The sequence below is a fragment of the Lampris incognitus genome, chromosome 10 (genome assembly GCF_029633865.1).
Source record: "Lampris incognitus isolate fLamInc1 chromosome 10, fLamInc1.hap2, whole genome shotgun sequence".
Taxonomy (NCBI): domain Eukaryota; kingdom Metazoa; phylum Chordata; class Actinopteri; order Lampriformes; family Lampridae; genus Lampris; species Lampris incognitus.
The window spans coordinates 8,518,940-8,533,557 of NC_079220.1; the positions used below are offsets into that span (position 1 = coordinate 8,518,940).

The 14,618-nt window shown below is 48.1% G+C and overlaps 1 protein-coding gene across 1 annotated transcript in view; it reads left to right on the forward strand.

The window, feature by feature from the left end:
- The window catches only part of mapk8ip3 (mitogen-activated protein kinase 8 interacting protein 3), a 41,056-nt gene that overhangs the window by 11,145 nt on the left and 15,293 nt on the right, over positions 1-14,618 (forward strand). The window contains exons 5-15 of the mRNA XM_056287493.1: positions 2,282-2,429; positions 3,924-4,155; positions 4,440-4,542; positions 4,685-4,803; positions 6,279-6,290; positions 8,768-8,825; positions 9,615-9,767; positions 10,973-11,030; positions 12,009-12,160; positions 12,730-12,786; positions 13,482-13,652. Coding sequence (XP_056143468.1) covers positions 2,282-2,429; positions 3,924-4,155; positions 4,440-4,542; positions 4,685-4,803; positions 6,279-6,290; positions 8,768-8,825; positions 9,615-9,767; positions 10,973-11,030; positions 12,009-12,160; positions 12,730-12,786; positions 13,482-13,652 — 1,263 coding nt within the window. The remainder of the gene's footprint in view (positions 1-2,281; positions 2,430-3,923; positions 4,156-4,439; positions 4,543-4,684; positions 4,804-6,278; positions 6,291-8,767; positions 8,826-9,614; positions 9,768-10,972; positions 11,031-12,008; positions 12,161-12,729; positions 12,787-13,481; positions 13,653-14,618) is intronic.

Here is a 14,618-nt window from a genome sequence, read left to right on the forward strand (position 1 = left end):
CCCCCCCCCTCCTCGTATGGTCCAATGAACCCTCGACTGTTCTTTAGTGCCGTTTTAGTTTTAAAAACTAGACTTTCGCTTTATTGCTCATCGTGAAAGCAACCGTTTGGCGTTGCGACTGGATGAGGGAGCAGATAGGCCAGTGACACAGTGACAGAGGAATAGTCCGTCAGCCATCGAAGGCAAAGCGACACGTCGTCTCCAGCGGACCTTCTCCCTCATTTGGTTTTGTCTGCCTGTCAGTCAGTCCCTCAGTCTGCCAGCCTGTCTGTCCCATCTCCTGTTTTCTGTTGTTTTTCCTGCCCGTCTCTGCCCCGCCCCCCCCCCCCATTTACCACAACTATAGTTTGTCTACAAAGATGTCAACTCTGACGGGCGTCCGGGTAGCGTAGCGATCTATTCCGTTGCCTACCGACACGGGGATCGCCGGTTTGAATCCCCGTGTTACCGCCGGCTTGGTCGGGCGTCCCTATGGACACAACTGGCCGTGTCTGTGGGTGGGAAGCCGGATGTGGGTACGTGTCCTGGTCGCTGCACTAGCGCCTCCTCTGGTCGGTCGGGGCGCCTGTTCAAGGGAGAGGGGGAACTGGGGGGGGGAATAACGTGATCCTCCCACGCGTTATGTCCCCCCTGGCTAAACTCCTCACTTTCAAGTGAAAAGAAGCGGCTGGCGATGTATGTGGTGGAGGAGGCATGTGGCCCTTCCCGGATCAGTAGAGGGGGTGGAGCAGCGACTGGGACAGCTCGGAAGAGTGGGGTAATTGGGCAAGTGCAACTAGGGAGAAAAAGGGGGGAAGTTACAAAACAAAAAGAAAAGATGTCAACTCTTCCAAGGTTTTGATATTACATTTAAAAGATGTGTGTGTGTGTATGTATATATATATATATATATATATATATATATATATATACACATATATCATAGAAACAGTGATAGTTTAATCAGTGTGTGTCAGATGTTTAATTCGTTGGACATGGGGACATACTCTGCCAGCCCGTCTCATAACCTCGTAGCACAAAAACCCCATAGCATAAATGTGTCTTGGTGAGATATCATGTCGACAAAATAAAATCTGTGCTATATTTGAACGTACGTATAGTTGATGCTCTGGTCTCACGTGTGGTATGCTGTCTGTGCCTGTCCTCTTCTGGTACTGAGTTTGCTTGGTGTTTACCTTCTGACCTACCATTAATGAGCTTGCGTTGGCGGTTATTGTATGTCTGCCTGTCTGTCCATCTTGTCAGTCTCTTCTGCTTCTGTCCCCGTTTGCTTCTTCTTAGTGAAGAATCTCCCTCGATTCTGTTGTTTGGCTTCGGTGAGCTCTGAGGTAGGGCTGGGCGATGTGGACAAAATCAGATATCACGATAATTTTTTGAGCGACTATCTCGATATCGATGTTTTATCGACGTTATTGTAGAGATGACTATTGGTGCTCTCACACAATATTGTGTGATGTCAGAACAAGTCGAGACACATAACAGCTAGAACATTCTGATAAGTACAGAAAATTGCGTCTTACTGTAATGCAGCCTTTAAAACCAGGAAAAGGGCGTCCGAGTGGCGTGGCGGTCTATTCCATTGCCTACCAACACGGGGATCGGTGGTTCGAATCCCCGTGTTACCGCCAGCTTGGTCGGGCATCCCTACAGACACAACTGGCCGTGTCTGCAGGTGGGAAGCCGGATGTGGGTATGTGTCCCGGTCACTGCACTAGCGCCTCCTCTGGTTGGTCGGGGCACCTGTTCAGGGGGGAGGGGGAACTGGGGGGGAATAGCGTGATCCTCCCACACGCTACGTCCCCCTGGCGAATCTCCTCACTGTCAGGTGAAAAGAAGCGGCTGGCGACCCCACATGTGTCAGAGGAGGCATGTGGTAGTCTGTAGCCCTCTCTGGCTTGGCAGAGGGGGTGGAGCAGCAACCGGGACAGCTCGCAAGAGTGGGGTAATTGGCCGGATACAACCCCCCCCCCTCCAAAAAAAACAAGAAAAGACAACACTTACGTCACAGTACAATATTATGATATCCAAAATCCCAGACGATATCTAGTCTTATATCACGATATTGATCTAATATCGATATATTGCCCAGCTTTACTTTGAGGGTTGGACTGCATGCTTCCAGAGCTCACCTTCTTTTGGGGGGGGGGGGTGTTCATCATCCTTCAAAACAACTAACCTCCATCCCTGTCTGCCTCCTTCTTGTTCCGTTCCTCTTCCTCATCACTCCGTCCAGTCTCACACGGGTGTCTGACCTGCTCTTTTCTTCTGCTTCCACCAGCAGCAAAGCGGAGCGTCCGCCGTCGTTGAGCCTGTACCCCAGCGGAGAGGGCATGGTACGTGGGGGTCTCGGGGGGGCTAGGATGATGCCCGGGAAAGACACCTGGCAGGTCGGCGAGCTCGGCCAGCCCAACTACGGCTCCAGCTATCAGGTGTGACGGACAACCGCCCTGTCGCTCCACGTCCGTAGCCTGGAGCGAGAGGAGGAGGAGGGGCCGGCTTCACCGCCGCCCGTCCTGCCAGCCAGACCCCACAGGGGGCCCCCCCAACCCTGACGCCTGCTTGCGTCACTGTTGAGGACACAGCATTTTAAATCACCTCACTTGTTGTTGACGTACTGTAAGAAACCTTTCAGAGTCTTGCCGGGGGGTTCACCCAGGTCGATGTGTTGGCCAGGTGACTCAAGCAAGCAGGGGTCCACTTTTACTTTCTCATGGCGTTCTGTGTGATGTTGTGATTGTGTCTCAGTGGGGTTATGGAGTCACGGCTTCTACCGCACTGTACGCTTGCTCGTGTTCTTTACACTTATCCAGTAAGTGTAAACTTGTGTTGCCATGTATCTCCCCTTTTGACGTTGCTTAGTCACACACACACACACACGCGTTTAGTGATACACTTGAGAGAAACAGCCATGGAAAGACGAGAGGCACTGCTGAATTCTCTCTCAGCAATTATGGGATAGGGAGATGTTAAACCCACCGGTGTTAAATCACGGTTTGGCTAAGTGAAAATGGGGAATTATGTGACACACGACTGGAGTAAATGGGAACATTCAGGATCTGTGTCATCCGATCACAACTGACTCAACAGAGTTGTGTAATCACCGCCTGTTTCCTCGCACCGTTCCAGAAGGAAATCAGAAAGAGAAATGAGCAGTTATATTCGACTGTATTGGTGGCTTTCACCTGTCAAGAAGCCACTGAAGATTCGGAAGGTTTTAGTGTGGGCGTCCGGGTGGTGCGGCGGTCCATTCCGTTGCCTACCGACACGGGGATCGCCGGTTTGAATCCCCGTGTCACCTCCGGCTTGGTCAGGCGTCCCTACGGACACAATTGGCCGCGTCTGCGGGTGGGAAGCCGGATGTGGGTATGTGTCCTGGTCGCTGCACTAGTGCCTCCTCTGTTCGGTCGGGGGCGCCTGTTCGAGGGGGAGGGGGAACTGGGGGGGAATAGTGTGATCCTCCCACGCGCTACGTCCCCCTGGTGAAACTCCTCACTATCAGGTGAAAAGAAGCGGCTGGCGACTCCACGTGTATCGGAGGAGGCATGTGGTAGTCTGCAGCCCTCCCCCAGGTCAGCAGAGAGGGTGGAGCGGCGACCGGGACGGAAGAGTGGGGTAATTGGCTGGATACAATTGGGGAGAAAAAGGGAGAAAATTCCAAAAGGAAAAAAAAAGGTTTTGGTGTATGTCGACATTACCTAAGTCGTGTGGCGGTCTTCGTTAAAGTGTGAAGCCACAACTCCCAAAACGAATGTTTTCCATCCTCTTCTGGAGACCGCTGCGGCCCGCCAGCAGCCGCCCAGAGTCAAATAAGCACATACGTAAAGGTGTCTCAAGCAAGCAGGTTTTATGTCTCACTTTGTCTCCTCCGCTTGACATTAACGCCCCCTTGTCTGTCCTCTGTCCCGCCTCCGCCACTTACCAAGGAGGATGGCTCCGAGTCGGACTCCGTGGCGGCCACGCCAAGCAGCACAGGGAGCAAGTCCAACACGCCCACCTCCTCCGTCCCCTCCGCCTCAGTCACCCCCCTCAACGAGGGCTTCCAGCCACATTCCGAGTTTGATGCAACGCGGGCAGGGAACCATAGGAAAAACGCCAAGCGGCTCAGTCGGAACATGGAGGTGCAAGTTTGCCAGGAAACCAGGAACGTCAGCATTGGTACGGTGGTTTTGTTTGACCCAGCCAGGCTGGCTTAGTCATGTTGTGTACCGTTAGGTGATCCCAGATGACGACTTGGATGATGACACTATTATTCTCTTGCAAATGGGTTAATTTCATTAGTTGCACATCAGTGGTTTACTTTTATTTATTTGTACTGATATATCATTGAATGAACCCCAAAGGTGATTTTGCAATTTTTGGGGCGCAATAGCGCGCTCGTGTGACACGCAAGAGCTTCTGCTGTCTAGCTGTTTGAGGTGTTTCTGTCCTGTTTTGCCCAGGTATGGGTAGCAGCGATGAATGGTCCGAGTTTCATGAGATCATCGATTCCACGCCCGAGCTGGACATGTGTGTGGACCCCCGTGTCTATGGAGGAGGAAACAGGTACAACTACCTGCTGCAGTACACACACACACACACACACACACAGACACACACCAAGAAACAGTTTTTTACTTGGCTTTCCGTGGTCACGGTCACGGTTATTTCCTAGTCAAAGAACGGTCATGCCCACTGTGTGTTTCAGCCCCTCGCAGGGTATCGTGAACGAGGCCTTCGGCATCAATACAGACTCGCTCTATCACGAGATCAAAGACGCCAAGTCGGACATCATCGGCGATGTGGACGCGGGAGCCGAGCTTCTAGGTATATATCTGGCCCTATGTGTCGATCGTCTGTGAGCACGCTCATCTAAAAGGCTTAACCCGTAGCAGGATCCGGTCAGTTTCTGCAGACACCGGTTACAGCTTAGCAATACTAACTCCCCGTAACTCCAGGGAAAATGGGGTCCTTTATTGATCCCAAATAAAGGGGATCATCTCTAGTCTGCAGCTGTCTTTGAAATCTGTCAAGAAGTGTGGGTGGACTCCTTCGTCCCGTGCCGAGGTGTTCTTCCGTCCCGTTAGGAAAGTGACAGTGTGGCTTACACAGTGTGCCGAGTTGTCACACAATATCATCCGCTCACCCGTTTTAGACGCGTGTTCAACCAGAAGGGAAGAAAGGGAGGCAGACTGTAGATGTCATTCAAACAAGGCCGGTGTTTATCTGCTTTGCATTCGTGCAGGACGTATGAGGCTGTGTGAATGTGCCATTGCACTGGCTCTGACTTTTGACCCTGCATGGCCCAGTCTGACACACACACACACACACACACACATATATATATATATATATATATGTACGTATATAAAACAGACACACACCATGCCAACAGCAAAGCACAGCACCACCCTCCACTGCAAAGTCCTCCTGCAAAACCATGCTTCTACCATGGCTGCACCTCCCTCAACTACCTACCCATCATGTGTTTCTGTTATTGGTTGACATCATTTTGGGGGAGAACATAGATATATATTTAGTGTAATATTCATATTTTAGGGCGACACTGTGGCGCAGTGGTCAGCGCGGTCGCCTCACAGCAAGAAGGTCCTGGGTTCGAGCCCCGGGGTAGTCCAACCTTGGGGGTCGTCCCGGGTCGTCCTCTGTGTGGAGTTTGCATGTTCTCCCCGTGTCTGCGTGGGTTTCCTCCCACAGTCCAAAGACATGTAGGTCAGGTGAATCGGCTGTACTAAATTGTCCCTAGGTATGAATGTGTGTGTGTGGGCCCTGTGATGGCCTGGCGGCCTGTTCGGTGTGTCTCCCCGCCTGTCGCCCAATGACTGCTGGGATAGGCTCCAGCATCCCCGTGACCCTGAGAGCAGGGTAAGCGGTTTGGATACTGGATGGATGGATGGATTTATATTTTAACACCAATGTAACGTGCTTTTAAAGAAATAACAGGTTTTATCGGCTCTTAATTTTTTTGATATTGTATTTTTTTCATACCAAGTGTTTAGATTAGCCTCACATTTTCTTCTATATACACTACGATAAGGCTAATGTCCTCTATGAAAGATGATGAATTTTTTTTAGTCATGTAGTTGTTTGTTTGTTTGTTTGTGTGTTTGCGGGCATTGGGAGGTTTTATTTGTTGGTTTTCTGTCTCTGACCATTCTTTTCTGTCAGCGCGGGCGGGGGGCAGTGCAGAAGAGACGTTTGACGCATCCTCTCATTCATCTGTTAACCTTTCACCCCTTTCCTTTTTTCCCTTTTATGTGACTCTGCTGGACACACACCCATAGGGGAGTTCTCAGGTGTGTATCTGAACGTGGACGGGTTGGTATTCTTTTCTGTCACGCCTAGTCAGATTCCCTACTCCTCCTCTCTGTTCTCCTAGCCCCTTAGCCGAGCATAGGTATATATTAAGGCAGAAATGATCACAAATCACAGCACCGCATCTTAACATATGCACCAGTCAATAAAAGACTTGTGTATCGGAAATTTGTTTTGGTGAATCCCAGTTTCAGACATGTCAAAACTGCACTTTTCCTCATTGCTGCCCCTTTCAAAATTCTCATCTCAGTACAGCGAGCGTGAATGGGAAATTGCACAAATTTGAGTCGAGCAACTGGTGAACACCAGTTTGATGGAGTGAATGAGACCGTCCAGTTAGCCAGGTTGCCCTCCTTCCATCACTCTGCCTGATGCTGAGTCACTGTTAGTCTTATTCTTGGCTTTTGCTTTCTGGTCCTATGGCTCTGGTGCTGTTCTCTAAGCCCTGCTTGATAAAAAAAAAATGCTTATCAGCATCCTCTCCTCTCTCTCCCATTCCTGCTCCTCTCCTTTTTCTTTCTCTCTGGTCTGTGCCCTCCACTCTCTTTCCTTTCTTCTCTTTCGCTCCCAGTCCGAGATGATTTCTTCGGTAAGGCGCCCCCTTGCCTCATTAACAGTGACTGTGCATATCCCATATTGGTCATGAATGCTTGTTATGTCACTTCCTGGCTGGGCCGCTAGCTTTAATGTCGTATTCTCCCATTTCCTTCTTTTCTCTTCTACTTTTTTTGCTCATTTTCCTTTTTTTTTTTTTTCCCTTTTCGCTCCACTTTTGCATCCAATGCTGAGAGAGCTCCTTTTAAGGCGCCGCACAGAAAACCGAGAGGAATGACCAATTGTGTCTTAATGGCGGTTAACCAGTAGAGGAAAAGAGACCGCGTCCCTTCGACATTACCCATAAATAATCCGATCCTCTCAAGGGATACGCGGAATTTAGTGGAGGGGCAGGAACCTGCTTTGAGAGGGCATTTCTTGACGATGCTCACTTTGTGTGGATTACCTGTTATTTATCTATTCATAAGGAGTGGAAGGATGGAGTGAAATTGTTTCGATATTTATATTCAACCCATCATGTAGACTCTAGCCGTTCAACAGAAGAAGAAGCGAGCTCATTTGACCCGATACCGGACATTGTTCATTCAAATAGGATGGAAATTTCACTCGCCAAGTGTAATAAACCATTGCTGACAGTAATGACAGTGGTCAAAGCCTACTGTTTGGAGCGATAAGGACAATGTGGTACCACTGTGGATGAAAATGAGCATGATACTGAAGCACATGCCAGTGATAAAGTTTCTATCAAGCCGGTACGTTTGTTGACCCGGCGGATGTAACTTAAGTCATTCACGCCATCATAAATGGCTAGGATGAATTGATATTTTACATTCAAGAAGTGAAACTTCTAACTATTGTAAAATCCACTTCATGCTAAATCCAATCCACGGATTCAAATCTGTGCATCAGAAAGACCCCACAAGTAGTGCCCACTCAACTTTGTGGAGTTGTCATATCCAGCGTCTCATAAGGACCACCAAAGAACCATTACTCTGTATACTAAAATAACTACCAAACACTGCAAAAGATCCCTAGTCTTTTCCGATCGACACGGGCCTTACAGGAGCCTCTCGGCTAACTCTCTGTCTCCTTCCATGTCATCTTGTCTCTCAGCAAATCCATCTCCTCTTTTGAGTTTGTAATGAATGCTTAGGTTATCGTGCTTGATGCTCCTATGCGGTAATATATCTGGTAATTTCAGTAAATGGGGGTTTTAACTGAAAACACACGAGAGCGACGGCTCCAGATGTAGTCCTCAAGCTCAGTAAGTTGTATCAGGTGTTTCCTTACATCCCGCCGAGACCACCTGATCTGTAAACGGATGAGGTCGTAGTACTGCGAGGCACTTTTTTGCAAAAAGAGTTAAGTGATATACGACGGGGTAAAATGATTACTATGCCGACCCCGGGTTGTTAAATCCATACCAGCACTTGGGACTTAATATGAACCTTGGGAAAAAATGTACTGAGTCAAATTGTGGTGAAGAGCCCCGTGTCCCATTTCTGTTGTCTAAGTAAAGACAAAATGCCAAAGAGGGTGGACTTTCCAGTTAAAGTCTACAGTTTCATTGCTGGTTACATAATTTTCGCATTTATGCCCAAGTGGTAAACTTTGCATCCTTGTTTAGTTTCCCTGTCAATGCAAGAGAAATCAAAATGTTCATTAATCTCATTAATTGTCATTGTTTTGGAAAATTTAACATTTTTAATGTGTAGAAATTAGCCGTCATTCTCACTCATCACATTTCCAACTTATCTCGACTGATATATTCCTTCCCATATCGGTAAATACAAGGAAATATCAATTGTGTTTTCTCCCTGTGTGTCAATAGATCATGCTCGAGCTGATTTATTGTATCTTTTTCTGTTGCTGGCAAATATTAAAATGATTCTTGTTGTTCCAGGGATGGGCAAGGAGGTCGAGAACCTGCTGACGGAGAACAAACAACTCCTAGAGACCAAGTAAGAGGTTAAACCAGAGAGAGAATGTGTGATATACATAAAGATGGGTGACAAATTAAAGGAAGAATCTGAATGTTTGACCCCTACAGGGAGGGGGTCTTGGGGCTCTTGTTATGCTGCAGGGGGCATTTTCCTGGCATGGTTTGGGTCCACTTGTCCCCTTAGAGGGAAGGGTCTCTGCAAATCAATACAAAGTTATTCTGAAATTTAAACTTCTACCTTGGATGAGACATTTCTATCCTGATGGGAGTGGTCTCCTCCAGGATGACAGCGCCCCCATCCACAGGGTACAAGGGGTTACTGAATGGTTTGATGAGGATGAAAATGATGTGAATCATATGCCGTGGCCTTCACAGTCACCAGACCTCAACCCAGCTGAACACCTATGGGAGATTTTGGACCGAAGTGTTAGACGGTGCTCTCCACCACCATCATCAGAACGCCAAATGAGGGAATATCTTTTGGAAGAACGGTGCTCATCCCTCCAGTAGAGTTCAGAGACTTGTAGGATCTATGACAAGGAGCACTGAAGCTGTTCTGGAGGCTTGTGGTGGACCAACTCCTTACTAAGACACTTTATGTTGGCTTTTCCTGTAATCTGTCACCCGTATTTGTGTGTGTGTGTGTCTAAAATGACCTAGTGTTCATTTAGAACCTATTTCACTCCCATTAGTCTCCCCCCCAGTCTGTCCTACTCACCCAGTTAAGATTAAAGGAGTGTGTGAATGTGTATGAACAAGGACAAAGCCTTCCCTGTGGTTTCACTTTCCTCGTCTCCTCACTCGGCAGAAACGCTTTGAACATCGTGAAGAACGACCTTATTGCCAAAGTGGACGAGCTCTCTGGGGAGCAGGAGGTGCTGAAGGAGGAGCTGGAGGCAGTGAGGCAGTCGAAGAACAAAGTGGATACCAGAGTCAAGGAGCTGGAGGAGGAGCTTAAGAGGTGAATGGCGATGTTTGTCCAAAAGATTACCTTAACTCCCGTGTATCCGTCTCTGTATTTTCCTTTGGTTTGGGGGGTATCACGGGTAGGGAGGGTGGGGTCACCAGCAGTGAGCAGGGATTTGGGAGTAACATCTGCTGATACAAACTTCAGAATAGGACATGACTAAACTGCATGCATTGTAGGCGTTGGGAGCTGTAAGACAAGTCCGTCCCAAAGTCCAACATTGTGCTGATGACGTCGTGAGTGGATTTATATTTGTCGACTGTGGACAAAAGTCACTGCAAGTCACTGGAGTGGGGACAAGCAAATCCCTATAATCCTTGGTATTATCATCTTAAAAAGGGCAACTCAATCACTTTGAACACTTGCCAGAACAAAAGATTTGATGTAACTACCCCGTATTTTAACCAGGATGATGGGACACCTTGGTGAAAACCTTGTTCGGTAGTTGGATGAACGGGACGTGGGTTCAAGTGGGAACTTGCCATCCCAGGACGACTTCTCTCTTTCCTGGCCTTTATCTATGGTCCGACCTGAAATCACATTAACGGGGGCGTCCAGGTAGCGTAGCAGTTTATTCCGCCGCCTACCAACACGGGGTTCGAATCCGGCTTGGTCAGGCGTCCCTACAGACACAATTGGCTGTGTCTGCTAGTGGGAAGCCAGATGTGGGTATGTGTCCTGGTCGCTGCACTAGCCCCTCCTCTGGTTGGTCGGGGTGCCTGCTCGGGGGGGACTGGGGGGAATAGAATGAGCCTCCCACACACTACGTCCCCCTGGTGAAACTCCTCACTGTCAGGTGAAAAGAGGCGGCTGGCGACTCCACATGTATCAGAGGAGACGTGGTGGTCTGCAGCCCTCCCCGGATCGGCAGAGAGGGTTGGGCAGCGACTGGGACGGCTCGGAAGAGTGGGGGAATTGGCCAGATACAATTAGGGAGAAAAAGGGGGCAAAAAAAAATCCAAAATAAAAGATAAAATCACATTAACTACCCTTAAACTGCAGGGACAGAGTACACAAACTTACACGTACTTTCAGCCCACATAATGTCCACCGCTTCTCATCAGTCTTAACAATAACAGTTTAAAGCAGCCACGGATCTGTCTTGTTTGAAACAAAGAGCACGCTCGTCAGTTTGAACACGATGTTACCAAGAGTGACTTCTTCTGTTTTTGTTTTTTTGTCTCCGTTTTGGCTTGCAGGATAAGAGCCGAGGCTCTGGGAGCATCTCAGGACTCCAAGGACGAGGGAGGTGATGATGTGAGTAAAACCAACTGTACACGAAGATCTTCGGAAACATTAGTTTGGTCTACTACGCTCCACTAAATGCCGTAATTATGAAAAATATAGTAATAGGAAGCCAGTCCTGCTCTAGTTTTATGTTTTTTTCCCCCTGTTTGATTTATTTTGATACCCACTGAAGAAAAATAGGAATACCGCTGAAATCCCACAGTCAAATTGGTTATTGCTACGTGCTTAAAAGGTCTGATGGGTAGTTCTGGCTGTCTCCACTTGCCAGAAACAAGAAACAAGAGTTTGTCCTGCCCACGTATTTGATGTTATACTGAAGTAAAGCTCCATTAAGGGACCCCCAAAATAACTTCATGCTGATTAAGATAAGAGTAATTTTTTGATGTTTATGGAGCGCTTTAGCCCCTGTACGACAGTATTTATATGTGTTCCTAACATTTGACCAGTTTGAACAAACTTTACAGCTGTTAACACACACAAAAATTAGAAGTACACAACATTTATGTATATATGTACAAATGAGTCTATTGCAGTGGTTAGCATGGTCGCCTCACAGCTGGAAGGTCCTGGGTTCGAGCCCCAGGGTTGTCCAACCTTGGGGGTTGTCCCGGGTCGTCCTCTGTGTGGAGTTTTGTATGTTCTCCCCGTGTCTAGGTGGGTTTCCTCCAGGTGCTCCGGTTTCCTCCCACAGTCCAAAGACATGTAGGTCAGATGAATCACCCTTACTAAATTGTCCCTAGGTGTGTGTGTGCGTGTGTGCGTGCGTGTGTGAGATGGCCTGGCAGCCTGTCCAGGGTGTCTCCCCGGCTGCCGCCCAGTGACTGCTGGGATAGGCTCTAGCATTCCCGTGACCCTGAGAGCAGGATGAGCCGTTTGGATAATGGAAGGAAGTCTCTGTTGTGCGGCACCCTTTCTTAACAGGGTTCTTTGCTGAACGTGTCCAAACTACGGCGATGCACCAATAACGCTGTGCTCTCCCCTGCTCAGTATTCATCACCCATGCAAGATGGCGACATGACCATGACACAGCGGCGGCGGTTCACCAGGGTGGAGATGGCCCGTGTGCTGATGGAGAGGAACCAGTACAAGGAGCGGTTGATGGAGCTGCAGGAGGCCGTACGGTGGACAGAGATGATCAGGTGCAATTGCGGGAAGTCTTGGAGGAGGACCGTCTTTTGACTACAGATGAGACGGATTTACAGGGGGGGATTGGCTGTCGTCCCGAACCGAGTCGGCAGTTTGTTTGTTTTTACAGGCTGGAAACTTTCACATTGCAGTGTGTAGTTGGGATGAGTATGAAATGTAGAGAAGCCAATGTGCAAAAATTTATCACTTTGAGATTTAAGTTATAAAAAACATCTTTTTTAAAGAAAACAACACCCTTTAAAAATATAGGCTGTTGCGATATAATCACTACCATTAACTATTTTGTAAGCGAGGCTGTCTTTTATCAAATTGTTAGCATTTTCATTTTGGACTCCACTCTTTTTTGTTAAAATTTGATTTCGGTTCGTCCTCATTGTATGCTCATCTCTTGTTTTTGTTTACATTTTAAAATGTATAGAATTTTTTTGAAAATGTTGGCAAGGTTAACAGAAAGAAATGAATCTCTGACTCAGCCTTTATTCCCCTTCACCTCACTCAATCGTTCCCTTTAGCCTCCGGTTCTCGCTCGCTCTCATATACCAACGTCTCTCCTTCCTCGTAGGGCGTCCCGGGAGAGTCCTCCGATCCAGGAGAAAAAGAAGTCCACCATCTGGCAGTTGTAAGGTTTCATTTTTGTTAAATCCACGGGCACTGCCCCCTCAGGCATGACTCAGAAATACATGGCTCAGAAATAAGTCATGTTTGGTGTATCATCCCAGGTGGAAAAGTGCACACTTCCTTTATTTTAGCAAAAGAAGAAATACTCGGGTAGTGCGGCGGTCTGTTCCGTTGCCTACCAGCACGGGGATCGTCGGTTCGAATCCCTGTGTTGCCTCCGGCTTGATCGGGCGTCCCTACAGACACAATTGGCCGTGTCTGCGGGTGGGAAGCCGGATGTGGGTATGTGTCCTGGTCGCTGCACTAGCGCCTCCTCTGATCGGTCAGGGCACCTGTCCGGGGGGAACTGAGGGGAATAGCGTGATCCTCCCACGCGCTACGTCCCCCTGGCGAAACTCCTCACCGCCAGGTGAAAAGAAGCGGTTGGCGACTCCACATGTATGGGAGGAGGCATGTGGTAGTCTGCAGCCCTCCCCAGATCAGCTGAGGGGGTGGAGCAGCGACTGGGATGGCTTGCAAAATAGGCCAAGTACAATTAGGGAGAAAAAGGGGGAACCCCCCCCCCCCAAAAAAAAGAAGAAATACTAATGTAATGATTATAGAAATATGACTAAATATTTGTTCAATTTACAGTAGAATGCACGATTCCTAACTTTAAAATTAATCATCTGTCCGTGTCTGTCTGTCTTTCTGCAGCTTTGCCCGTCTTTTCAGCTCATCGTCCAGCCCTCCTCCGGTGAAGCGGCCCTACTACAGTGTCAACATCCACTACAAGTCGCCCTCACCGGCCGGCTTCCCCCAGCGCCGCAGCCACACCATGTGCCAGATCTCCACCTCCAATCGCACACTCGAGTTCTTCCCCGAAGAGTGAGCAGCAGCCGGCTCCCTCCTGCCTCTCTTCCTCTCTGTGTTTGCCCTCACCATACCCCCCACCCCCCACCCCATCTGCTCACACCACTTCAGCTGAACACACGCTTGCTTGCTTTCGCTAGCAGAAGACGGCTTTTGAATATTAGATATACCCACATGTAGGTCATGTCCAGTAGTTGATGATAGATTTGTGATTTATGAGATGTTAAAATGTTCAGTTTGAACAGATCAAAGTGAGACGGGTCGTTCATATAGACCAGGAAACCACCGGAATGTGCACCAAGTGTTCCGGCTCAGTGCTTAATCCCAGTTAACCTCTCATTCAGGACAAGTCTTCCAGCCGTCATACCCTATCCATATCACGGAAATCACATTACACATGAATAAACTAAAGATTGCGGATATTATTATGGTGAATACCAGAATACTTGACTACACTAATTTGTTTTGTAAAGATTCATTATGTGCCAGTTTTAACTGGAAAGGCCACAGTGGAGTCCGTCCCATTATCCCTATTCTCAGACTATCTCTACTGTCATAGATAGAAATACGAACACAGACATTCATCAAACAAGCATAGGTCACAGATACGCATTACTCTCATACACACACACACACACCTGTACAAAATTGCTCCCTAAAACATTTTCTCTTCTCCCAGTTTTCAACCTTCTCACCTTAAGATCATCGATCCCAACTTAACCAGAGCCTTCTTATAATGCCAGGCCAGAAAACAGTGTAGTCATCACCAGCAGTATCAGTAATACCACCCTTATAGCACAGTGCTGCAGACAGTAGTATGGTAAATTCAAGGCTCTGCGTTTTCGGTTTTTACCGGTTTTCACCGAAAAATACCCCGATTTTTAAATTGATTTTCACCCGGATTTTATGTTTCCACGGATCCAAAAGTTGTTCCTGTTCGTGTGAAGTTATGTAACAGTGTCCTCTTGTGGCAACATTCGG